The following is a 27,607-nucleotide window of genomic DNA, read 5'->3' on the forward strand; positions in this document are numbered from 1 at the left end:
ACTCTTGTATGTCAATCCGTAGAGCAGAGAGCCAGGCTGTTTTATTTACAGGCAAATATAGTTCTAGGAACACTTTGATTTTATGTAAACTTAAAAATAGATGGATTACCAATTACAGAGCAGAGGATGTTTGGATTGGATCCAGATCCACATTTAAACATCTTTCTTCTGAATATCATGTGTGTCCTGTTCAAGACATTGTTCATGTTGGATTTATCTGTCCGAGAAACAGATTTTATACACCAGTGTTTATTCCGTGACATATTGCTACAGTTTCTAATGCCATTAAACTATTATACAATCTGAAATTAGTAAATATATGTTTCAGACCCAAACTGAGGATTATATAAATGTATGATGGCTCCTGTTAAAATGAGCAAAGCTACATTTAGATTTGAGAGGCTAATTGTTAACTTTTTATTGTGGAGATGTCCATCAAATTTAAATTATTAGTGTGCTGCTTTTGTGTTCTGCTTTTGATCAATCCATCTTACCCTCTGAGAATATTTGTGATCATAATGTTTTCAGCTACTTTTATTGAGGCATAATCAGTTGGCTATGTAATAAATACCAGTTTATTTTGTTAACTAGTTCCATCATGGAATGGACTGAAATTATTTGGAAATGTTATCTTGCTGAGCTAGAGTTTTGGGCCCTAAATAGCTCACAGGGTTTTATTCAGCAGCTATCAGCTACTATTTCAGAAATACAATCTCATACTCTGTTTCAGAAATTGCTATCATGATTACACTCCTACTTAGAATTTTGCATTCCTGAATCTGTTGAATAATCTGGAGAGTGGCTATTTTATTTAATTAACAGATCTGGCTGAAAATGAAACATTAAATATCTTAAGTTTGCACTGCTTAAAATGTTATAGAGCCCAATATTTTCTTATCTACAGATAACTACACAAGAATTCTCATGAAGCTATCTTTTCCTGCATTGTACATAAATTAACTACAATACTTTGGTCTGGGAATACATCTACATATAACTGTTTTTTTGCCACAGTTTGGGTATATATTGGAAAGAATGGTAGTTAGGTTGTATTTATATATTTATTGTATTTATAACGTTTTAAATAGCATGAACATGTCCCTTGAGGATATCAGTGCACTTTACAAATGATCAGGAAGAAACACGTAGAGCAAACAACAACTCAATCGAGACGAGTACAGGATGTAGTAGCTCCTAAATTGAGATAAGAGACCTCAACAAGGACCAAACCGACAAATCAACAGACCCGATCAAAACAGGCGAATGACATTCATGGGTGTAGGCACTGTGTCACATCTGGACCGGAAGAGTATAGTTTGTGGGATCTACTGCAGCGATTTGGTCATTAACAGCACTTTAACTTATTTTTTAAATGAAGCAGATGAGGGGTTGAGTCTAATTTCAGGGGGCAAGGAATTCCAGATTCTCAGTGAAATACCCAAGAAGGCTCTGTTGTAAGTTTTCTTTTTATCACATTTCTGTGGTTTCAGCAATACGGTGTTGGTGCTTCTAGAGGACCCAAAACATTAAGGATCTAGTGGTGCATACTCGTCCCCATAGTACTCTTAGGGACAATTCACAATCAACACTTTGGAATCTCCCTTCAGTGACGGGCCACTACCCTCGTGGGCAATGTAAGGTTGGCCCTTTGACTAACTCTATTAAGACCCTTGACCTAGAACCTTTTGGCAACTGGCACCTCACTAAACATACCAACTGCAATACTAGAAACTGTGTCTATATGATAACGTGCCGTTGTGGTTTACGTTATGTGGGCATGACCACTAGACCCGTGAAGTTAAGAATAAACGAGCACCGTAGTAATATTAGGTGCAGGCGCATTACTACAAAACTTTGCGCCCATTTCCTTGAAGCTCCCCATGATCCTGACGATCTGAGATGGGTGGTCCTGGACGCCCCGATTTTTCAGGGAGACAACTCACGCTTGTTGTTTATACTTGAAGAACGCTGGGTGTACAGACTCCGGTCGCATGTCACAGGCCTAAACGATGATATCCCATGGATAACTTTGTCTCAGTAGGCCCATCAGACCTTCTATTTTTATTGACCCCATTTCAGTGGAAATTTGTTGTATGGCCATTGACATTTGTTTATCTTTTTTTGATCCAGTGCCTATCCATGCATCCCTATGGTGAAACATTATTTATCCTAATTTTTACACTTTATTGATTTAAGTTTTATCCGTTATGAGACCACTCCATTGTGCAATTTCCCTCCATTTTTTTTTTTTGCTGTAGATTTGTATATCCATTCTATCGTGCATGGTAATACCTTATTACCATGTCCTTATTTCGGACCCTGAAGTTTAATCAATTACCATTAATTTTCTCTGCATTACAGTAATGATTTTGTTGACTGTCAATCCAGTTTTTCATTATTTTTTTCACCTAGTATGCTTGCTCCATGCAATTTCGGACTTTCTACATTATGGCATTCACTAGCCGTATATTTTTAGTCCGTTTTTTGTTTTGGTGACGTCTCGGGACTGGGATTTGGTATTCCTTCGTCTATTTTGTTGACTCCTACGCCGGAGAAACGCGATTACTTCCGTGTTCCCCGGCTTTAAAATGTCGCGCCTGCCTGCAGCGTGTATTCATTCAGGAGGACACGCTGGGGTAGGTGACAGAGGCAGGGACTGTCGCAGGAAGACGTGAGTACCTTGCCCTCCCTCTTCGTATTTTGTCAGAATGAGTGTACGCTGGGTTTGCCACTCGAGTTAGCCCCTTGGGTAATATTAGGCACCTCAATTATAATTGTTTTACCGATGCTCGGACCGTGCCTCTGGGTCTTGTTAAGCGCTTTTGACTTGTGATGACACTTCGTCCCTGGTGTTACAATGGGGACTTTGCCCTCCAATGTGTCGTTTTTACTGTGTCTTTTGTGGGCTAAAACTATTAGCTCTTCCAACTAATGCATTCATGAGTCTCTCATAGATATAACTTTTTGAGAGATCTTGAGCACGTCTTGAAATGTTTTTAAGTGTGTTTCATTTATTGTGACGTATACTACAGCGTCTCTGTATTATCTATTCTGATCTGATTAAGGGAGCCTATTGAATTTTTGTTAACATTGGCTAGACTGACAGGGGTGTATACATTAGTGATTTTTCTTGTCTTCTCCTAATTAGTAGCGACAATCTCTTGTGTTTACCTCCTAAGGAGCCTTTCCTACAATTGGGGATGGTAAGCTCTCTTTCAGTTTTTACACTGTGCATTGTGGTTTTTCACCAAGTGTGCGCACTAATCAATCACCAGTCACGTTTGTACCACCATTATTCATGCTGGTTTCATTTTATGTTTTCACTTTTTCCAGGGCGACCTACATGTGTTTAGTTGACCGGTTGGCCATTACGCTTCATTGTAAGTGACTGCGACGTTTAGTTTGACCTATTTCACTTTGATTTTGATAAACAATATTAGGTACTTTATTCCTTGTGATACAGGAGAAGTTTCTTTTGATGGTCCTGAAGAAGCGTCATAGGATCTGTTAGACCGATAGACGCGAAACATGTTGACCAATATTTAGGTGGCTTTGAGAAAGTTTCTTGTCCCTATTATTCTAGAAAGTGTTTGAGCATTATCTCACCTTCCCTTTCAAGTTGTTTTTAATCTTGGTCTTATCCCCTTGTTGACCATTAAATCAGTGATCTTTTGATGGGGTATAGAACCAATTTGAATCCTCTCCTGTCTTGAGCTACCACCTACCCGTAGGTTTTAGCTCCCCACATTCTACCACAGCAGTTATTATAAAAGATCTCCGGCAAAGAGCCCCCTCACGTGGAGCCCGTCAGACATTGCAGCGCTGGTCTTACGAGGAGCACCCCGATGATGAAGAATTACATCGGAAAGGATGTGTGAGGGCTCTTGCTCCTAAACCAGTGGGTTTCCCATCCTTTATGCCAGGAACAGTGTATTCATTTTTTGTTTATCGTTACTTGGGGAGGTTGTACACTGGACCTTTAAAACTCCCTGTCCCTCTCTTTGATGTTGATGCTTCTAGAGGATCTGCAACCACCAGATAACTCCAGTTTTTGTGCCAAGTACCTCTGGGTGTTGAATTGTAGGGCTTTATGGGTGATGCAGTCAATTTTTAACTGTATCCTTGCCTCATATGGGAGCCAGTTTAAGATTCAGATCAGAATTGCATTGCAGCAGAGTTAAGAGAGGCCCTTAATGGAACCAACACACCAACTTAGATCTAGGTAGGCCACAGGGAGTTGCACTCCAATAGCCCAATCTGGAAATAACTACGGCTTGAACAGCCGCCTTGAAGTCGTCGAGGGGGAGGAAGTTTTTTTTTTCTAAGATGTTCATTTGGTAGTATGCTCCTTTGGTGTCAATAGTGATGTGCTCCTACATGTTAAAGTTCTTGGCAAGTATTATTCGCAATAATCTTGTGGAATCTATAATGAGTGGTGAGCAGAAAGAGCTGTTAGTTGCTTCATCTATTCTTCGGTAAGTGTTTGGGTGGGACAATTAAGAGGAATTCTGTTTTGAGAGCATTTAGTTTGAGGTGGTTGCAGGTCAGCCATTGTTTTTTTGGAGAGTTATGTTGAGGGACCGAATATCTTCAGAGTAGGAGATTTTCAAGTACAATGGAGTGTCATCGGCATACATGTGATAGTGTATGTTGGATAATTACAGAATTTTAGTTAGAGGTTCTAGGAATTGGTTGAAGAAAGTGGGTGAGAGCATGGGCCCCTGTGGTACCCCAAATGTGATCGGTGTGGATCTGGACAGGGACTGGTTAACCTTGATTCCTTGAGTTCTGTTGTGGAGAAACGAGGCAAACCACTTTAGGACAGACCCCGATAGTCCCATCCTATGTTCCAGTAAGTCTAGGAGGCTGTAATGTTTAACCATATCTAAAGCTGATGATAGTTTGAGGAGGATTAGAAGGCAAGATCAAGTATTTTTAGCATTCACTCTGTGCAACAGAGCCAATTCAGTGCTGTGGTCTTGACTGAATATGGATTGGAATTAGGCTAGAAGTCGGAATTGTTCTACATGGTTGCATAGTTGGAGATGGACACATTTTTCAAGAAGCTTTGTCAGAGTCGGAATGGTGGAGATTGGACAGGTAGTGGTTTAGGTCTGAGCAATTTGCTATGGTTTTTTTCAAAATAAGGGTTACCTGCCTAACTTTAAGGCAGTCATAAAAAGTGCCTTGAAGTAAAAAAGCATTTGCCATCTTGGTCCATAGAGGGATTATAGACTATTTGATCTCACTGAAGAAATTTGATGGCCGAGGGTTGCTGAAGTGGTTTAAGGGTTTCAGTGCTATAAGAATGTTGAGATTGACGCTTTCGTCAAACGTTTTGAATATGTTCCACGAAATGTTGTTTTTGGGAGCCATGTGGGGCTCAGCAGATAGGGAGGGGGGGAGGGTGATATTTGGTAGGTCCAGAAGGTGCTTCATTGCTGTCCACAAATCATTTACCATCATTTCCGTCTTTTCCAGGAAGGAGGCAAATTTGTTGCAGTTTGGCAGAGGACTAGACTCAATAGGAGAAGGGAGTAGGTTGGTTATTCTATTGTAGTTTGACAAGTTCATACAGCTTTTTAGGTTGATTTCTCGCTTAATCTAGTTGGTTTCTAAAGAAATTGCTTCCCAACTTTTAATGTGTTTGTTCTAGGTGTTCCTTGGCGATTTTAGGTGCTTAAGGTATTCAAGGGACAGTGAGACTCTCCATGATCATTCACATAATCTCAGGTTATGTCTTTCTGCGTTTAAGCTACCATTGTACCATGATTTGGAGTTTTTGGTGGACTTTCTTTTTAGAATGTAAGGGCGCAATCAAGTCTAGAATGTTCATCATGGAATTGTTGTAATGATCTGTAAGGGCATGGACATCTAACATGTCCACAGGACGGGGCACGATGTTATTGTTGAGGGATGTCAGTTCGTTCAGGTTTATGTTTCGATTACTCCTTTTCCAGTGTTTGGGATTCTTTAGATGAGCCTTTTGTGCCTTTTGTGTCCTCATAGCTTCTGTGATGTGGAAGGTGATGCAGTGGTTGTTTGTCCAGTCACATGGGATGATAGATTCAAGTTGAATGGAGTTAACCTTCACAATGATTAGTTTCAAAGTCCCTCCCTTAATCTTTATAGGAAAGCATACATACCAGTTTCTTGATGGGACCAGCTGTGTTGATTTTCAAGAAATAGCAGTGTTTTGATAATCCTTCAGGGGCTTTCAAATTTGTATAATATACGCTGGTCTGGTGCTTCAGGGTGGGGTGGGTCAGTTAGTCTGGCTGCAGCCTAATAAGACAACCATTTATCACTTAAATGGACTAGATATGTTTACACTTAAGCCCCAACTGATAGGTACATTGAATGTGAAAAATTTGAGTTTTTTAAATGTTATTTTATTAATTCCCCTGTATTTACGTGTATACGAAGTGCGGTGTCTGCTGTAAGCGAGCAGGGCCAAGCATTCAGTTTAATAGTGAGCATAATCTTACAGTCCTACTCCATTTTGCTGTACACGTTCGTGCAACAATGCTTCTCTAATTTGGCTGTAGTTGGTCATTAAGCTAATCACAGGTTTGGCAATTGCTGTGGCCTCATGCAGTGGATTAGGAGGCAGTGGCATGTAGCACATGTGATAATCTGCCATTATTTCAGAAGGTTGTGAAAGATTATAGTGGGAAAATTAAAATAAATTAAAAATAACCAAACTAAAAACTACATTGGTAGATTTTGGTACTGGACAGTTCCTCTGTGGTCAAGCGCGCACCATTGCCCTAAGGGACCCGACTGAATGTGAAACTGAGATCCTGACTTTTTATTGGCCCAGCTTGAAAGCAAGCATGGAGCCTAGAAGCCTCTTCAAAACTGGAAGGAGAATAACTGACCCTGCAGAAGGCAAGACTGTCCAAAAGAAGAAGCCCATATGTGTTCCTCACATGTGGAGCAATCAAAAAAATCTGGCAGCTATCAGGAGCGAGCTGGTGCTGACCAGTATCTTGCGGACCCTGATGTGTCATTCAGTCTCCCAGAATGTGGTTCATTTGGCAAACATAAAAGAAGTAAAACCAGAAAAACAGTGTGCAGTCCAGCACCCCTGCATTGATCTAGGAAGAAAGGTTCTTTTGGGGTTATTTTATGAATTACTTTAAAATGCAGAACCACATAAATTGTTACACAAATATCTAAAGATCATGTGTGATAGAGTATATTAAAATAATTTAGCATTCAGCATAAACAATAAGGAGTCAGTCGAGATAGGCCTAGCTCCTACATATTTTGACGCCCAGAGATGTATCCACCACTGGATTATTTTTGTAATATGCCTCTTTTAGGGTTGAGCGCGCAAGCGCTCTGGCCCCTGTTGTAATCTCTCTGTGGGCTTTTAACCACACCCATGTCACACCCGTCACTTTCATTGGTTCTTGGGCTTCCCTTTTAAAATTCACTTGATTTCATTAGTGAAAGGCATGCATACGTCATGCCTTTTCTGATGTTTAGCCCTCCTTGAGCGAATCGGTAAACTACTGAAAACATACGAGGCTCCATGTTTTCCTTATGGTTTCTGGACTACTTTTTCTTTTTATTCTGTACGCAGCGCGATCTCGCCGGGCAATAATCGAGTGCTTTTCATGACTACCAGTTTAATTCTATTGTTTATCCTAGCACTCATTGGTGAATGCAAGGTTTTACACAGCGCGATCGTGCCCGTTTTTTTTTTTTTATTATTATTTATAATTTTTGGGTCATTTTTCCCTATCCCTAGCCCCATCCCCGCCCGCTCCTCCCCTTGTTTCACTTGCAACGGTGGTGCAGATTTAAACTCTTACATTCTGTCCGTCAGCGTCAAATAGGCTACCTTACGTAAAATAATGGGGAGAAGAGTTTAAAAAACAGTCTTGTGACTTTGAAAAATATTTACATTTACGGAAGCAAAAAGTTAACGCTACTTTGACGCGTTTAAAGAAAACTGCTAGTGCCTTACAGGCACAGGAAAATATATTTCTAGCAAAATATTTGCACTTCTAAACATAAAAAATGCTGATACAAACTTGCCGTTTTTTTTTTAACATAGAGCTTTTAAAAACAACATCAATAATGTTATTAGGACAGCACAAATGGCTAAGTAAATACTTTTACAATTGAGATAATGCTGATTGACACGTAGAACCCAATGCTTTCTTTGATAAAAAAACATTCTCGGTTAGTTCACAGCCAAGAATGATAGCTTAGAGGACCTATGCAGCATTTAGTTGCAATAGTCTTCTATTTTTGATTGAATAATTGGGGTTTTATTTTCAAAAATTGCTTGTATTGTTTTTTACCCCATATTTAAGCGATTAATTGAACGCTCACAAGTGTTCATGTGGACGTATACATTAACGTAAAGTGTTTTTTAGAATACAGAGCTGCCGCACACCGTAACCATGCCGACGAAAGAAAGCGCTTCCATGCTTGATTATTAAATTCGCAAAAAATATATAGTTAAAGGGTTTTTTGGTATGGAGGGGCTCAGAATGGTGACCTAAAATCAACCAGAGCAGACAAGAAGTCGAGCTAAGACCCATTGTTGTACATACAACATACATGTCTAGGAATGTTTCCAAGCTCACACAGCACGCATCAGCTTTGGCATGTTCCAGAAGACCTTATCCTTGGCTCCCTGCGCCTGTAACCATAACACATCCATAAATATGCCAGCGGAGGCAGGGAACGCTCCCCTCTTATACTAAGCCATAAATCTGTTCATAGAAATGCCATTGCAAAAGGATAGGAACAGATCAATCCACTTAAGAATGGGAACATTTCCCAATGAAATGTAACTTCATTTAACCGTAGAGATCTGCAAAGACCAAATAATGTATTCTCACAAGGTTCCTTTGCGCTCAGTTGTGCCTATATCAGATGCCTTTTTTAGGTAGGCTTTTTTCTCATTGGTAAATGATTTACGTTTGTCCCTCCTTGGGACAGTTTTGTTACCGTCTTGGCCATCCTTGGCCATCGACCCTGTTACATGGATAATTGCACTTTTGAAATACGTTTGAACATATTTTTCATTTTGTGTCTCTCCTTTGGGCTCATGCTCATGGCGGCTGTAGCGCTTTGAACTGGCTCGCTTATGTCAACTGTTCTTTACTTTTCATTTTCAATTTACGTGGCAAATAATTCCAGGCAGTAATTTACAACGCTAATATCTCTAACTCGAGCAAACGCGAGACCCATTGCATATTGCAAATGCTTGTTTTTATTTTAGCAGCTTTCACATGATAATCATTTGAGCACTGCACCATCACTTATTCACGTTTGTAGAACCCTTTAGCATCATCATTCTGCATGAAATATACATATGCTTTATGAGCTTTTCAACACCCTATTGAATTATCATTACTGTGTGATGTATTAGAACAATTTACGGACAATTTACTTCAGGCATTTAAGTCTTAAGTTTTGTGTTTCCGCAATTGACCCTGCTCCTCCCATGTTCCTAGAGACACAGGGGTAGCCTGTTTGTTTCTTTGCCTGACACCTCTGCAGCATGGGAAGGACTAGTGCTTCCATTTTCAAATGTTTCAGTAAGCTTCAAAGAGCAGTCATCGTTTCCGAAACAGAAGGCCTGCCCCGTGCCCCAGAAGCTGCAACCGTGGAAGACGAGCACTCACCGAACAGGCTTTCTGTACTAATCATCTCAGTCTAGCGATTGATAAGTGAGGCCACTGCCCTAACCCTTACCACTGACGAAAACACCAACATTAGAGTCCTGACCAGCATTGGATCTGGTGCCGAGTTCTGAGTTTCGTCCCCCACATTACCTATCTGAGAACCCCCTGACTGCTCATCCTGAGAGTCAAGTACAGAAAAGGTGTACTTGGCTCAGTTTGCAGAGTGGAACTATAGTAAAATGGACCCCAAGACACAAGTGGCAAATGACTCCAATTACCAAGGATGTGGCCCAGAAGCCAACTCTGTTCCCTGTGCTCTGCACCCCACCACCCAAAGGAGGTCTGACTGTTGCTATCAGCCAAGCAAGCCCACACTTTGGTATTTATTGTTCCTATCCATTCTACTGCAGCATTACTCAGAACACCAGTGAAGTACAAAACAAAATTACAAGATTTCAGCACTGTTCAGTGAAGTACAAACAAAAATCACAGGATTAGTTAAAATGCAATATATAGTGCTACAAACACTTCAGCAAGGGCAGTGCACTGTAAAAGATCGCTGATCAAATTAATTCCTTGATAAACTATCTTGTTGGTAATGAACTTTGTTGATTTTTGTATGTCTTGTTTGTAAAGGTTCCAAAATTAGTGAAATATTTCAAGACTGTTTCCTAGATGCTTTTAGCTAACCACCGGTTAATATAGCAAATATAATTTTCATACACCTTGGGCAGGCATCCCTAAGTCTCACTATCCTAAATGTAATTTCACCTCTATTTTTCCATGCAATTTCATGCGTTGAAGCAATATCCATTGATATTGCACTCTTTGTACTGTAATGCGGACACTTTTTAGCGTAACTGATACAACTGATAGCCAATAGCGTGAGGGTGGGAAAGAAATAGTTCTCTGTGCCAAAAGTGAATGGCACTTTATTCAAGCAATTGCCTAGGGGGCTGATCGTACGACCCTATGTAGTTTTTTTTTAATAAGTGACAACGTTTTAGTTGCACCAGGCCTAAAAAAGAGAGAGTGTAGCCATGTTTAAAAGCATAGTGGAATGAATACATGCAAAGGAAATTGATACATTACTAACCTGTGGATTAACTATCTAGTATCACTAGCCATTATTTCTTTGTATCTACAATGGTAGCTATCTCTTCGTTCCTGTGACACTGACATGTCTGGGACCCTGTACTTAGGTAGACACTTGACTAGCACTTTTTAGCCACACTCGTGTTGATCTGCTTTCAATCAGGTGTGAGTGCCAGCATTCTTTTTTATTCTCCCTCTAGTGAAGAAGGATGATAAGACATATGAAATCTCCATCCCCTTCGAAGACAGAGCTCACATAGAACCTCCAATGTTTTACAGTCTCAGCCCGTCATGGAACCATTTTGAGGGTAAGGAGCTCCATATCCCTCCACGCCCTCCACCACTGCACATGCTTCTTCTGTATTTCTAAGTGATTATGTGATGCGTGTGATACTGGGAAATGCATCCTACTGGAATCCAGAAAATCTTCAGGGTATGGGCAATAATGAAGCAGGCATCCCCTCCCACTGTAATTGTGTGTCTTTGACAGAAATAACGTCTGTTGCCTTTGGAATTGTTTTGTATATCCAGGGACTTGTCAAGTTAGAAGTAGACCGTTAGATACTCGGCCCATTATATGAAATAACAGTTTTTGGTCATGAGCGACATAACTAACATTTTGCTCTGGTCTCGAAGGTTTGGCATTAATCCTTTGCCAAACTATTGCAAGTATGAAAGCACTCCTTATCCAGTTGTCTTTATTACATTTTAAGGGATCTGATTACCATAAGTGTAGAAATCAATTAACTATAGTCAGCAGCTGATGTGGATTGCATCAAGAGGGAAAATGCTGCATACCTGTATTTGTGGAACCATCCTATAGAACAGATCAAGAACCTTGTACTCGGCAGTTGACTGCACTGGGAAGGAAAACATTTTTTTGCTTCCTATTTCACATGCATCATTAGTAATGTCATAGCTTAGTCCATTGGTATCAATGGTGCTCAGTGCTCAACTCCTGTGGAACATGTGTCAGCCAAAGCTAAACAACCAGTAATATAATTTGTTCAGTGTTTGTACCCGCTCCTGTAGGTGTGGTGATGGGTAGAATACAATAAGAGATTTAGAAGGACTGCTTTCCAATATTTGGATGCATGCATAGAGTGGACAGCCACAAACAAATTTGGTTTGTGTTGAAGTCCATAGTAGCTTCTGACAGTAGACAGAACATTGTGCCACAATCCTCAGTAATGCATGGTGTAGTATACTGTGTGCCTAACCAGTGATGGCTCACAGAGGGCCTGATTCCGACCTTGGCAGATGGGATACTCCGTCACAAATGTGACGGATATCCCGACCGCAGTATTCCAAGTTCCATTATATCCTATGGAACTTGTAAAACAGCGGGCGGGATATCCAACACGTTTGCAATGGAGTATCTCATCCGCCAAGGTCGTAATCAGGCCCATAGTCTTTCCAATGCTTTACTGGAAAAATTGGTGCATGATTATCAACCCACTTCCCCCCCAACCTGCATCTTCCTCTGAGAATGATATGGTTAGATTGCAAAAACCTGAGATTATAGATAGAGTACCCCTGCCTTGGTTTCTCTTGTGTGCACCCAGCCCCATTTTGTTTACATCTTTTTATATATATATATTGTTATTGCATTTATACTGAAACAATGACATAATATACCATAAAGGTACATGTAATCCAAGTGTCATATGCAATTTCGAGTCAGAACAACAAAGATATGAGCAGGGAAGGGTATAGGCAAATCATGCCCATGTATCTACAAAGCATAACTATCATAGTTACTATACGATCATAGAAGTTAAATAAGGTAACTCCAAACACTCAGTCTATATGGCGTACATCTGGCAAATCTGACTCCAAATTGCAAGGGGGCGTCTACCTGTACCGCCCATACATGCAAATATGTAGTGTATTGGATTATGTGTACGCTGTCACGGTCATGCATCGTGTACAGGGAGGGATCGGAGTCTATCTGTGTAGGCCCCAAGGGAGTAGCAAGGTCTGTTAACGTTGGTTCCCACTGTGACGCTATAGGATATTTGCGCAGCCCCAAAATCTCCTCGCGTTTAAGAGCTGTGCACTCTGCTCTCACCCAGACAGTCAGTGATCGTACCCATGCCTCATGTACTGGTGGTTCGGGGATCGCCATTTACGGGTAATAATGCACTTGGCCACTAAGAATCCAAGATCTAGAAAATGGGATGTTGCTTTCAATTTTTTCCCCCTTGGGAACAATCCCAGAATGCATGCCTCCCATGGCTGAGGAAAGGGTCTGTCCACACAGCGCTCTAACTTCGCCAGAATTGAAGACCAGTAATGCCTCAGAGTGGGGCAAGACCACACATGTGCAGGAGATCTGACCCCAGAGTTTGACAGTGGGGCAAGCCGAATCCATACGATTAAAGTATCTGTTGATTTTCTCTGGTGTAAGGTAGGCTCCATGCACTATATAATATTGTATCAGTCGAAATTGCATATTACTCAGTACATGTACAGGGGTCACTAATATGGTCTCCCATTCCCTGTCCGTGAAAGGTCCCCCCTTGAACACCTCCCATCGCTCCCGGAGGGTCACAAGTGGCCTGGATGTGTGTGCGCGTAAAGAATCCACAATCCAGTGTATAAAATGCTGTCCCTCTCCCAGTACATGCAAATATTGCAGTGTGTAGTGTAGCTTTGGTTCACTTGCGAGGTCTCCCCTTGTACGCTGTAAGGCATGTTTAAGAGAGCTAGACAGTAGAAAGGTGAATGAGTTTAGGCCAGTGTCCTCCATCAGTGTATCGTGAGTGCGGAAGATGCCTTCGGAGTAGAGATCTCCTAGAGTATATATTCCTGCTTTGTGCCAGGCGGTCAGTTACACAGTTGTCGTGACACATGCGCTCCGTGGTGTCCCCAATAATGGTATAGCTAGAGCCTAGGGCGTGACTGGTTAGGTAATAACATCTGCAGTAGCACCAGTAAGCCAGCCTCAGCAACAGATGCGCCGGCATGGCGGATTTGGCACAGGGGTGAAATAACTAGAGTAATTTACTACGTGACCATGCTGGATGTTCAATGGCCATTTCCACCAAGTGATGCAATGAGAACCAACGAGCTATCCACTGCATCTGTGCCACTAGGTAGTAGTGTTCCAGATTTGGTAACGACAGACCTCCCAGATGCAGTGGACGGTAAAGCTTACAAAAGGGCTACCCTATGTTGGGAGTTGCTCCAGATCAGATTGCAGATTTCCTGCTCCAGAGATCGAAAAAAGGAGGCCGGTACATAGAGTGGTAAATTTGCAAAATAATATAGGAGCCTCAGGAGCACTACCATTTTGACAAGGGCTAGCCTGCCCATGACTGTTAGCAGCAGTGTCTGCCAAAATGTCATCTGTCAGAGCAATTTCGACACAGCATATGTCAGATTACCATCAAACAGTTAAAAATCTGTGTGATATACCTGTATGCCAAGATACCTGAAGGTATTAGGCTGCCACGTTAGGCCAGGGGCCATGAAGGTGAGGTTCGGCTCAGGCACTGCAGTTGACCACGGAAGACTTGGCCCAGTTCACCTGCAAGCCAGAAAGCTTTGCATGCACATTGAATAACGGTATGATGTCACTGGGGAACTCCACAATATCTCTAATGTAAACCAGAAGATCATATGCATACAAAGAGGCCGCATGCTTCCCATCTCCCAGTGGTATGCCCCAAGATTGCCCTGCTCTGAGGAGCGCAAATGCTAGTGGCTCCACCGCTAAAGCAAAAAGTAATTGGGACAACGGGCACCCCTGCAATGTGCCCCTCGTAATACAGATGGAGGGCTACACTAGGGTCCCGTTTTGGTCCGAGCCGATGGGAGTTTGTAGTGCAATTTCACTAATCGCATAAAACGTGGGCCTTAACCATATTTGGGTAAAACTGCAAAGAGGCAAGGCAATTTCAGCGAGTCAAAAGCTTTTTCTAAATCTATCACCAGGCAGCCCGCACGTGGCATAGTGCATCACCCGAAAAAATCTACGCAGGTTGAGGGATGTCGTACGGCCCGGCACAAAGCCATTCTGGTCTTCGTGTACCAATGCAGGCACCAAGTGGGCCAGTCACATAGCAACAATTTTGGCTAATATTTTATAGTCCGTATTGCGGAGCGCCAGCGGCCTACAGGAGTGCAGACTGGTAGGGTCCTTATGCGGTTTCAGGAGGGAAACCAGTGTGGCCTCTCTCAATGTGTGGGGCAAGTGTGTCTGCGCCAGTGATTCCTCATATACAGTGAATAATTTGGGCGCTAGCTGGGCTGAGTAGACCTTATACAAATCGGCCGGCAGCCCATTTGGGCCTGGCGTTTTACCATTCGCAAGGGAACAAATGGCATCCCACACCTCGGATAGTAGGAGAGGGCCATCTAGTTCTGAACACTGCTCAGCAACCAGTTTGTTGCAGGTAACTCCGCGAGGAACTGGTTAATCTCATTCAAAGGAGGGTGAGAGGTACAAAGACTCATAATGTGTGTGAAAGGCTGAATGAATGGAATCCTGCACACATAGCAAACCATCTGTCGATGTCTGGATAGATATCAACGTATTTTGAGGAGTGTCTGTGTGCATCCAGCCCCATGGTGGATAACATTGCAAGCAGTTGTAGCACTTCTGGTAACTGTGCCCCCTATTTCCAACACATGTAGTACCTGGTGGCCATCTCTACCTCCTCTCTGTGCTGTTTTTCTGAAGAATTCAGCAGATTATCCTGTGGTGTGTAAGAAATGGACACCTGTTTTAACAAAAGTCTAAAGGAACGGACACTCAGGCTCTTTTTTTTTTTTTACTTTGCTATTGAAGCCTTAATGTAAATAGCAAGGTTATTTATTTTTTTAAGAATTGGCAAGGACTAAACATTCAAGTTATTGCTGGTTACCTAAGTATCAGCTGTATCTGAAATTCTAGAGGTACATCACCCTCCAGGAGAGGGCTACCGCTGACCTCGCTACCCCCTGAGACTCTCTACCCACAGAGGTGATTCTTGGCATTAGTGAGCTGCTCAGCAGTATCTTGTCACTGATTGACTGGAGATGATGTAATACTTGTCAGCAGGATTGCCCACTACCTCTTAATTCCCAGGTCCTGTGGAACTGGTATGACCATTCCCTTGAAGACTATGAAGACATTGACACTTGATTCTAGATCAAGCATGAAGACCTTTTTTACCTGCATCCCTCGGAGGACAGCCTAGCTTTTGCATGTGTCTTTGGGGGTTATATTACATCATTTCTGTGATTAATGCATGCACTGTGAGTGGTAACACATAGAGGAGCCTTAAATGAATACACAATATGATTGTAGTGTTTTCCTTCTGGCTGTTTTTGTTTATCCTGTTATACTGACAGCCTGCATGTCACCTGCTTGTAGGGCCAGAACTCAGTGGTACAATAGATATCCGGTGATCTTGGCCCAGGGGAAATATATATCTGTATCTTTCTAGACATCATCACTCTTGCTACAGTACTTGACCTCGACTTTTGTGTTTTGCGGGGCATCACCTAGCAACCTGAGCCTGGGCGCATTGTATTTAGTGGCAGCTAAGCTATTAGAGATGGCTTAACAAAGTGATACAAGCATCCGTCTTTCTACCTGAAGAGATGAAAAGTATCAGTCCACTGGGGTTTCTTCTTTGGAACTCACTCCTCCCCAAACTGTGTACCATCTCTTCGTTCTGGGAGTTCAAGACTCCACTCAAACCTTTACTCCTCTCACTTCAGGTCACAATAGCCAACATCTTGCCATCCACAATCCTTCATAACTAATCTGTCAATAAATAATTTTCATTTAAGTATTGGAAAATTGTTAATAATTGAAAGACGTCTTGCTTTCTGCTAGTGCTCCTAAAAGAGGATGATTACCAGCCCGATTCAATCAGTAGTTGTAATTCATCAAGACATTGAGGGGGTCATTCCAAGTCTGGCGGGCGGCGGAGGCCGCCCGCCAGACTTCCCCCCTCCGAAATACCGCTCCGCGGTCGAAAGACCGCGGAGGGTATTCTAAGTTTTTCCCTGGGCTGGCGGGCGGTCGCCAAAAGACCGCCCGCCAGCCCAGGGAAAAACTCCCTTCCCACGAGGAGGCCGGCTCGTAATCGAGCCGGCGGAGTGGGAAGGTGCGACGGGTGCTGTTGCACCCGTCGCGTATTTCACTGTCTGCCAAGCAGACAGTGAAATACTTGTAGGGGCCCTCTTACGGGGGCCCCTGCAGTGCCCATGCCGGGAACTGGATGGCGGTAGGGGGGGTCGGAATCCCCTCGGCGGCGCAGCTAGCTGCGCCGCCTTGGAGGATTCCAAAGGGCGGCGGTACACTGGCGGGAGACCGCCAGTGTTGCCGGTCCGACCGCGGCTTTACCGCCACGGTCGGAATGCCCTTGGGAGCACCGCCGGCCTGTCGGCGGTGCTCCCGCGGTCCTCCAACCCGGCGGTCATTGACCGCCAGGGTTGGAATGACCCCCTGAGCGTATCAGGAGACAGCATTGAACACAAGATTGAGTTTACTAGGGGCAGTACTGTCCAGTGTGTTGAGGAGTAGACACCTGATCACAAGAACAAAATAATAGACCGATCAGAATGAAGCCTATGTGGAAGACATCTTGCCTGAATGAGCCAGCCAGGAAGAAGTTTCAGTCTAACTGGGTAGAACTGATCTAAGTGCTTGTGGATTATCAAAAGGTTTAAGACTTGCACAAAAACATAGCAAAATGCAACTATAGTGAGCCCACATGTTCCTCTACCTGCCTTATACCATCTCTGGCTTTACTGTTGCCCTTATATACTCCATTTAAACACTTAAGGGCTTAATATAACTTCGGCTGAAGGAAAGGCCCGTCTGCTGAATTCCCCACGGGTAGGTTGCCGCCAGTGTGGAACCCTCCCCACCAGGCCCATTACCAGTTTCTCACTGGGTCAGCGGGTGGAACCATAGTTTCCGCCCACTGGCCCAGTGGGAAATGGCCTACAGCATTGTCTCCGGATCATAATAGAGCAGGCGGCAATGCTGTAGTGCAAAGGGTGGACCAGTACCCGTCGCAGTGAACATTGCGAGGGGGCTGGCCCGAGGGGCCCCTGCACTGCCCATGCCAAGTGCATGGGCAGTGCAGGGGGCCCCTGGGGAACCCTGTACTCTGCCTCCGCTAGTCCTTTCATGACGAGGTTACCGCCATTGAAATCGCAGGCAGAGAAGGGGGTCATAATCCAGCGCTGCCCTGGGGGATTAGGACTGCCAGCACAGCCAGATTGTCATATAGACAAAACCTGGTGGTGTTGGCGGTCTGACCACGGTGCTACCGCTGCAGTCGTAATATGGCGCTCAGACCGCCACATTGGTGGTGGTGCGACCGCCACCACGACCTTGGCGATCATTAGACTACCAGAGTCATAAGGAGACCCTTAGTCAGTGGACTGTTGTCATTTAGCTCAGACTAATTGACTTGATTTTACAGCTTGAGCATTTTCCTTTAACCCTTTAAGATTCCAGTTATTTTATATTTTAATTTGCAGTTGGACCTGTTTAGTTCCCTAGTTGTAAACTATGAAACCATGGGTGCATCAGGTGCTCCGAATCCCATTGGTATCTCCTCCAGCGAGAAATCCTTCTCCATTTTCACAGTCAGATTTCAGAAGTGGGGCTTTGGATTTGTTTTGTACCCCTGGGGATGTACTGTGGCTACTAACCCAATACCTGTACTTGTAATACACCCTGCATTTCTACTTTAGCACCAGCCTGAACCCTAATTTGTCTTCCCTGGAATGGTCTGGTGTCATGGGCACAGTCTACAAGAGCACCTGTTGCACAGTAGAATGGACATCCCTACTTTGCCTAGTGTTCCTGTAGAACCACAATAAAAGACACACAGACAACTGTCAAGTTTCATAGGCAAAAGTTTATGCATGAATTCATGGGACAGGAGCTGGGAGCTGTCTGCCCAATTTCCAGAACTTCCATTTGCTCTTTTATTCATGAAAACCACAAAAGGCATAAAAAATGCACATCCAATCATGATACAGGAATAATGCTGACTTAATCTTTATAATCAGATACAGAGGCCCTCATTATGAGTCTGGTGGTCTTCGTCCCGCCAGACTCGTGGTGGACCACCATATTATGAGTGTGGCAGTTTGGCCTGTGCCAAACCACCATTTTCCCATTCCTACCGCAAGGGTGGTCGGACTACCGGGCCAAAGACCGCTGGCAGTATTATGAGTCCCCTTTCTGCCAGGGTTTTCATGGCGGTAGCACCACCATGAAATCCCTGGTGGAAAGGCTACCGGCGACAGGAATTTGCATTCATGTCACTGGTAGATGACTCCCCCACGCCCCATCCACCCAAGAGCCCTCCACCTCTCCTTTCCTTATAACATTAGCACCCTGCCACCCCCCCAAACCCCTCAGTAACCTCCCACCACCCTGCTCCCAGTAGTAACCCACGCATGCACGCACGCACCCACAGACACGCACACCCTTACACTTACTCACTTACAACACCCTTACACTCACACACGCAACCCCCCCGAATCCATGCACACACTCACACACACACACAACACCCCCCTCCCCTTTCGGACGGTCACCTTACCTGGTCGCCGAGGTGGTCATCTGGGTGGGAACTGGTCCTGGCGCTTGCACCGCCACCAGCACCCCGCCAACACAACACCGCCACTCCGTTTTTCAAATTAAAATACAGGGGGTGGTGTTTTATTGCTGTGACGGTGTCGGCAGTGCAACCTCCACTAGACCGCCCACCACCAGTATGGCTGTTGGTAGTTTTCCACCTGAAAAAGGGCAGAAAGCTACCAGCATTCGTAATATGGTGGTCTGAGGACTGCCGTGCTAGAGGTCTTTTGGCAGCCACCAGCACGGCAGTCGGCGGTCTTACCCACTGAACTCATAATAAGTACCATTGTGTGATGTTGATCTGAAGATACAGAAATTACACAATCATTAAAGTATCCAGCCCATGGCAAAAGCGTGGTACAAGATGGCTGTGGGTGTGACCTTTGCATGCCCAATAGCAGAAATTTTGCAATGAGCAAATGTACTGATTCTACGCAATTCCTACCCAATCAAATGCAGGTCTTTATGCTTTCAGCTATATATGGTCATAGATGTCTAGTTATTGCTGTTGCAGGGTAGGAGAGACAATGCATACCACTTGAGATGTCCTTTTGTGCAAGCTTTGCATTACAAGCTGTTCAGAAAAGTACATTACTTTATCTGAGGTCACCTGACCTCTGGGAACGTCTTGCAGGCCTTGTTATCATTGAATATCACAAAATGTGAACAGTGCAAGATGGATTCCACATACAAAATAAAACAAGCTTCCACACCCCCTCCTCTGATCATCAATAATGACATGGTGTTCATAATTCTCCCAACCCTGTGCCACATCCATCAGAGTTTAGACCTAGATATTGTGGCTGTCATCTGTGTTGTTAGGGTATTAATACATCTAAGTTCGTTTTATGTGGTTGTCATAGTATACTGCTATTTGTGGTCGTTCGTTTTGATAGATGTTGGACATGGGACATTTCTATCAAGAACCTAGGATGCGCAGCAGGCCACAAATTGGTGGTCTTTTCTTAACTATAGAGCAACCCACTCCTCCTATTAGTAACCCTAAACTTGGAATCTCTATATGGTATTGTTATCAGTGGCAACTCTTATCAGATTGGTAATGAAACCTTCATGATGATATGTTTACTTCACAGCTGTAGTTGGTGAAGGTGGTGTGCCATATTATTCTGTAATTCATTATCTGCTAGACACTGTTGGAGCAGTTGTACGCAAATATTAAATGACATAATACAAGTAACTATGTAATACTTCACTTTCATTTCAACATAGTTCTTTTTTCCTCAAAGCATGTTTGCTGATCCCCTAGACGATTAGTTGTATTGTCAATCTGGAAAAGACGTTTCAAAGTTCAAAAGTCTCAGTGTCATTGAATATCACTGTTTTGAAGTAAGGGGTATTTGCGTGAAGTCTGCACACATCATAAATAGTACAGTACTACAGAGAAAACTGCTAGTACTCAAGGCCATTTCTTGGTGGGCCTTTGGAGAAGTGCCGGGCGTTGTTGTCTCGATGAATTGCAAAAGAAATCTTCAAAATGATCAATTTCCTATACCTTATTTGTTGTGTCAGGGGTCACTTGTACCTGAGTCAACAGGTACTCTAGAATGGAGGTCAAGTGCTCTAGAACTTCAGAACGGAGGTGCTAGTGAACCCTTCCAACCAGAACTGCGGGAGATGAAGGTGACGAAGTTGATGGTGCCCCTGTTGCTTCAGTTGTGGGGGCACCTTCTTGGTGCAAGAATGGTGCATCATGGAAATCCTCCCCTCACACTTCACAGATGATCCAGGCCCTATATCCCAGATGCAGGTCGCGTCCAGCTGGTTTTGAGTCAGGAAGGGCCTGCAGCACCTAATGATGAAGGTAATTCAACATCACTGTAAAATCAACTCTTCGGATACAGACAGTGGAACAATGAACGTGTGCTTAGGCTGGCCAAACAGTATTTCAGGTGGGCTCAGTTTGGCCACTCTGTCAGGGGTGTTTCTCCTGGCCAATAAAACACTTGGTGGTGCATCAATTCAGAACAGCTCAGCAGATGCACATATCTTTCCAGTTGTATTTTTCAGTATACCATTCCTACAATGTACTGTGTCCGCTGTTGGAAAATGGTAGGCACAGTGCAAATTGTGTGTGTTCCCAAGGCCCTTGCAAAAGACATTTGATCACTTAACAAATGTTGGTCCTGTGTCAGAACACAAATTTTGGCCACAGTCATAGTCCACTGTTCTTTTCTGGAGTATGTCTCTAGTTCATTGTAATTGATGCAGAAGGTTGGAAGCAAATATTCATAAAGGGTAATCCCGATCCAATGGTATTAATAAGCCTCTTAGGTCCTCATTACAACCCTGGTGGTAAATCCTGCTTTCCGCCGTGCTGAAGACCGCCAACATACCGTTGCAGCGGCGGAATTCCGCTACAGGTATTACGACTCACAGCTCGGAATCTGCCACAATAGAGACACCCACACAAGTCCGCCACACCAAAGGTCAGTGATAAACTGACGATACCAAAACCCACACCGTCACGCCAACAAGAATACGCCCACAATATCATGACCCACGAATCAACGCGGCGGTCATTCAACCGCGGTAATCCATTGGCGGTACACACCGCCGCGCTCAAAATACACAGACATTTACAAAACACAACCACATTGGACAAATCAAAATACACACATCTGATACACATACACACACCACACCCACACACCCAGTCCAATATAAAGCACACACCCACATCACCCACAAACCCTTATAACCAAAATTTTGAAAGAAGGCCAGAGAGAGAGATTAGCTAACACAACACCAGCATGCACAGACACACAACACCATCACTTATACAACATCCACGCACCTCAGACAACACACACCAACACATCAACTCACACATCACAACAGACAGCACCTCACACATCACCCACACCACATCATGGCACCTCAAAGACACCCCAGGTTTTCTGAGGAGGAGTTCAGGGTCATGGTGGAGGAAATCATCCGGGTACAGCCACACCTATTCGGATCACAGGTGCAGCAGATTTCTGTTGCTAGGAAGATGGAGCTATGGTGGAGAATTGTCGACAGGGTCAACGCAGTGGGACAGCATCCAAGAACACGGGATGACATCAGAAAGAGGTGGAACGACCTATGGGGGAAGGTCCGTTCTGTGGTATCCAGACACCAGATTGCTGTACAGAGGACTGGCTGTGGACCCCCAACCCCACAACTAACAACATGGGAGGAGCAAGTCTTGGCAATACTGCATCCTGAGGGCCTCGCAGGAGTAGCAGGAGGACTGCACTCTGGTAAGGCAAAGCTTTACTACTATATCCCCCACCCTACCTGCATGCCATCACATACTCCCACCCTCACACCCATCACCACAACACCCCACAGCTACCCCACTACCACAACCCACACATCCCAAAACAAAGCCCTGCATGTAACACCAATGCATGGACACCCATCACCAAAGCATGTCCAATAGAGAGACTCACTCATGCCCCAAAATCACCAATCACACAAGGGCCACGGCAATAATGCAAGCACAGGAGTAGAGGGAAACTCACCGGTTGCACAAGATGGCACGCACAGATACCAAGATTATGCATTCACACCTCAACAGGACCTCTACCCAACGTCACTGGACATGAGGTGCCAGACATATCCAGTCCCCCCACAGAAGAGGCCTACAGTGATGACAGCAGCTCTGTACGTCTGGATCAAGATGACCAGCCCGGCCCACCAGGGACCTCGGGACAGTCGGTTCCCCTGACACAGTCACAAACCACCACTGAACCTCCCCCCTCAGGAAACACCGCCACAGGACCCACCCAGCGGGCCCATCCTTCTGTCCCCAGGACATGTCAATCAGCAGTGTGTCCACCACTACAGGGAACCCAGGCAACCCCACAAATACAGGACGATCAAGGACCTGGGGGCAGTGGGCACACGGTTCAGGGGACAGAGGCACAGTATAACAGGGAAGCTGGGAGGACTGCTGTGCGACAGGGGGAGGACAGGCCCAGGGAACCGACTCTCCACGAGGCACTCTCCAACATCATGGGAGCTTACCACCATTCCCAGGAGACCATAGGCATGGTACTGGCCAAGTTTCAGGAGACCCAGCGGCTACAAGAGTAACACTACCTGGGGATCAGGGAGGACTTGAAGTCCATCAACACCGCCCTGGTCACCATTGCAGGGGTGCTGGCAGACCTTGTCAACACCAGGAGGGACACAGTGGCACACCAACGGGCCCCTGACTCTAGCCTGGAAGATGAACAGACCTCCGCCGGCGCTAGTGGACTGGAGGCACCACCACAGGAACAACAGGCCACCAAACCCCCACTCCCTGCAGAAGGAGAACCACCGCGCAAGCGGTCCCTGAGATCCAGGAACAAGACAGAGACCATTGCCAAGACCCCCGCCAGGAAATAAGACCCCCCTGAATGTTACTCTTCAGTCCCACTTTGTCACCCTGTCCACCTTAAACTGCCATTGCTCCACTTCCTATGCCCCAATGGACAATGCACATGTGAAACAAATAGACTGGACTCTGCCATGGACATTCCTCCACCATCACCCCAGCCCATTTCACAACCCCCTCCACTTATTTGCACAGAAATAAACACCCTTGAATCACAAAACAATCTGGAGTCAGTCTGTGCTTTCACAAATGTGTAATTGCAAAACCTCTGGAATATAGCAATGTCGATGTACTTGTTCACATACCAATGTAACACAGCTGTAGGCCAGCAGTAAACATAGCAGAAGGCACAAAGTGGTACCCAGATCTGTGAAATGGAAAGGCAAAGCAACAAGTCAGGGTCCATACACTGAGTGAAAATGGCAGACTTATGCTAGCTCCAACAATAGTATGAGATGTGGGAAGCAGTTAAATCTTCTTACCTGTGTCTTACTGGAAGTATTGCATGATGATGTTGTTTCGGTTATCTACATCTTCTTCTTCTGCCTCCTCTTCTTCACTACCACAGCTGCCACAAGACCATCATATGGCCCATTCTCCTGCAGAAAAGGCACTTGGCGTCGAAAAGCTAGGTTGTGCAACATACATCAGGCCATGATTATCTGGCACACCTTCTTCAGTGAGTAGTATAGGGAGCCACCTGTAAGATGGAGGCACCGGAATCTGGCCTTCAGGAGGCCAAAGGTGCATTCTATAATCCTCCTAGTTCGCCCATGTGCTTCATTGTAGCGTTCCTTTGCCCTTGTCCTGGGATTCCTCACTGGGGTCAGTAGCCATGACAGGTTGGGGTAACCAGAGTCACCTGCAAATGTCAAGGGACAACTGTTAGACAGACACTTACCCTTAGGGACAACCCCATACCCAGACACCTATGTCAACTGTGTTGGGACCTTGGGCTCACCTATTAGCCACACACGGTGCCTCTGGAGTTGCCCCATCACATAAGGGATGCTGCTATTCCTCAAAATGTAAGCGTCATGCACAGAGCCAGGATACTTGGCATTCACATGGGAGATGTACTGGTCTGCCAAACACACCATCTGCACATTCATTGAATGGTAGCTTTTCCAGTTTCCGTACACCTGTTCATTCCTGCGGGGAGGGACAAATGCAACATGTGTACCATCAATTGCACCAATGATGTTGGGGATATGTCCCAGGGCATAGAAGTCACCTTTCACTGTGGGCAAATCCTCCACCTGAGGGAAAACGATGTAGCTGCGCATGTGTTTCAGCAGGACAGACAACACTCTGGACAACACGTTATAGAACATTGGCTGGGACCTCCCTGATGCCGCAGCCACTGTTGTTTGAAAAGACCCACTGGCCAGGAAATGGAGTACCAACAGAACCTGCACTAGAGGGGGGATTCCTGTGGGTTGGCGGATAGCTGACATCAGGTCTGGCTCCAACTGGGCACACAGTTCCAGGATTGTTGCACGATCAAGTCTGTAAGTGATATTGATGTGTCTCTCTTCCATTGTTGACAGGTCCACCAGGGGTCTGTACACCGGAGGATGCTGCCATCTCATCACCTGCCCCAGCAGACGTGCCCTATGGAGGAGAACAGTGAGCAGAGGGTCATCCAACACTTAGGTATCACAATGTGGTATTCGCTAAAACATTGGAAATTCGCAATGTGCCTTTATCTGTCCGTATTCCAGGCCTAAATAGGTGTGACATAGTTTTTTTCCCTGCCATGTGGCCCCCTGAAATGGCGGCTGCCTGACCTGTAGGGTGGGACAAGGGGAAATGAGGTAACTGCGCTGGCGTAGTACACCGTCGCAGTAGGTGGTGGAAGAACGCAGTGCAATTCGGCATTGGTTAACATTGGGCTCTATGGATCCCAGGAGATAATGACGATGTACGCCGGCAGTGACGGTACGCACCGCCGTGGACGTGGCTGCCATTTTCTAGCTGTTCCCTCACTTGATACCTGACCTTCAACAGGAGAGGACCTACACTGCAAGTGCTGCTGTGACCTGCATCTGGAAGCGACGATGGCTACAGTGTCTGGTGAAAGGGTCCCTGCCTTCACTTCAGAGGAGTTGGAGAAACTGGTGGATGGGGTCCTCCCCCAGTACACGCAACTGTACGGTCCTTCAGACAAACAGGTGAGTACACTGTGAGCATGGTGGATGGCACATTATTGTATGGAGTGTCGTGGATGGAAGATGGTGGGGAGGGGGACAGGCCAGCATGTCAGGATTATGTGTGTGTGTATGTCTGTGCCAGGGTGGGAGGTGTTTGGCAATGCGTGAGATGAAATGTACGGGATAGAAACATCCATTTTTAACTTCATTTTTCCTCTAGGTCAGCGCCCACCAGAAGAAGGGTATTTTGCGTGCCATCGCCTAGGACGTCTGGACCCTGGGGGTCTACCATAGACGGAGCACCCACTGCCGTAAAAGATGGGAGGATCTGCGCCGCTGGAGCAAGAAGACGGTGGAGGCCCAGCTGGGGATGGCCTCCCAACATGGAAGGGGTGCCCGTCGCACCTTGACCCCCCTGATGTACCGGATCCTGGCGGTGGCCTATCCGGAGTTGGATGGGCGCTTGAGGGCATCACAGCAGCGAACTTGGTAGGCAAGGTCCCTTGTTAGACAGGCTCTGTGGCACCCCAACCCCACTACTGGTAATAGCCATCTACACCTAGTCAGGCTCCTGTGGCTTGCAGGTGTGCAGCAATTGGGCGTAGGCCTCGTCCCCCATGGGCATGTGAATTTGCTAAGAACTGTTAGTGCATGGCTTAGTGCATAGGGCTTCTCCCTGTGTGTTGTGTCTGCCAACGGTAGTGGTGTTGCATGCACTTAACATGTGTTTCTTCTGTCTCCCCCCCCCTTTTTGTTTTGTCAACCTGTTCTTGTGTGCATTAGCATCATCTGGCGGAGGAGCAGTGGCACCGGAGCAGGAGGGAGCTGCATCCCACATGGCCCTGGAGGATGAAGCAACGGAGTCTGAAGCCACCAGTGGGACGGAGGGCGAGGGTAGCTCCACGACAGGGACAGGAGCATACACCAGCGACAGCGACTCCTCCTCTGATGGGAGCTCCCTTGCGGTGGCGGCCACCTCTGTGCCCACCGAATCAACAGGTACAGCTGCCACCCCCCCCCTACCAGCACTGCCCTCCCAGCAGCCCCTCAGCGTGTGTCCTGTGCCCGCTCACCCAGGAGGGTGGGCATCTCATTCGCCCCAGGCACCTCAGGCCCTGCCCCAGTCTGCCCTGATGCCCTCAGTGAGGAAGCTATTGACCTCCTGAGATCCCTCTCTGTTGGGCAATCTACCATTTTGAATGCCATCCAGGGTGTTGAGAGGCATTTGCAACAAACACATGCATACCTGGAGGGCATTCATTCTGGGCAGGCGGCCCAACAGAGAGCATTTCAGGCTCTGGCCTCAGCACTGATGGCAGCCATTGTCCCTGTGCCCAGCCTCCCCCCTCCAACTTCCTCCACCCAGACCCAATCTCCTGTACCTCAGCCTATCCCAAGCACACCATCAGACCAGCATGCACACACATCAACACACAAGAGTGGACATGTGAAACATAAGCACCACACATCCCACAAGCACTCACACAAGCACCATCCCCATGCAGACACAGCAACATCCACTGTCTCCACTGTGTCTCCCTCCTCCACGTCCTCCTCCTCCCTCCCTGTCTCGTCTCCACTCACACCTGCATGCACTACATCCTCTGCCACTGCCTCCATCACCAGCACGCCCATCACCACACACTGCTCACGTGCAATCACCACCCCCACTGCCATTTCCACATCCCCAGTGTCCTCTCCCAGTGTGTCTGTG

General features: G+C 45.6%; 1 protein-coding gene across 13 annotated transcripts in view; it reads left to right on the plus strand.

The window, feature by feature from the left end:
- CCDC106 (coiled-coil domain containing 106) overlaps positions 1 to 27,607 on the plus strand; it is a 289,790-nt gene that overhangs the window by 174,194 nt on the left and 87,989 nt on the right. For 5 of the 13 annotated variants that reach the window (XM_069200554.1, XM_069200547.1, XM_069200548.1 and 2 more), the window contains one exon: positions 10,949 to 11,056. The exons of 5 other annotated variants lie outside the window; for them this stretch is intronic. In XM_069200554.1, the coding sequence (XP_069056655.1) occupies positions 10,949 to 11,056 (108 nt within the window). Of the gene's footprint in view, positions 1 to 3,333; positions 3,381 to 10,948; positions 11,057 to 27,607 lie in introns of all 13 variants that reach the window. 3 more of the 13 variants (XM_069200552.1, XM_069200550.1, XM_069200551.1) reach the window with 1 other exon arrangement.

This window comes from Pleurodeles waltl, chromosome 7 (assembly GCF_031143425.1).
Source record: "Pleurodeles waltl isolate 20211129_DDA chromosome 7, aPleWal1.hap1.20221129, whole genome shotgun sequence".
NCBI classification, from domain to species: domain Eukaryota; kingdom Metazoa; phylum Chordata; class Amphibia; order Caudata; family Salamandridae; genus Pleurodeles; species Pleurodeles waltl.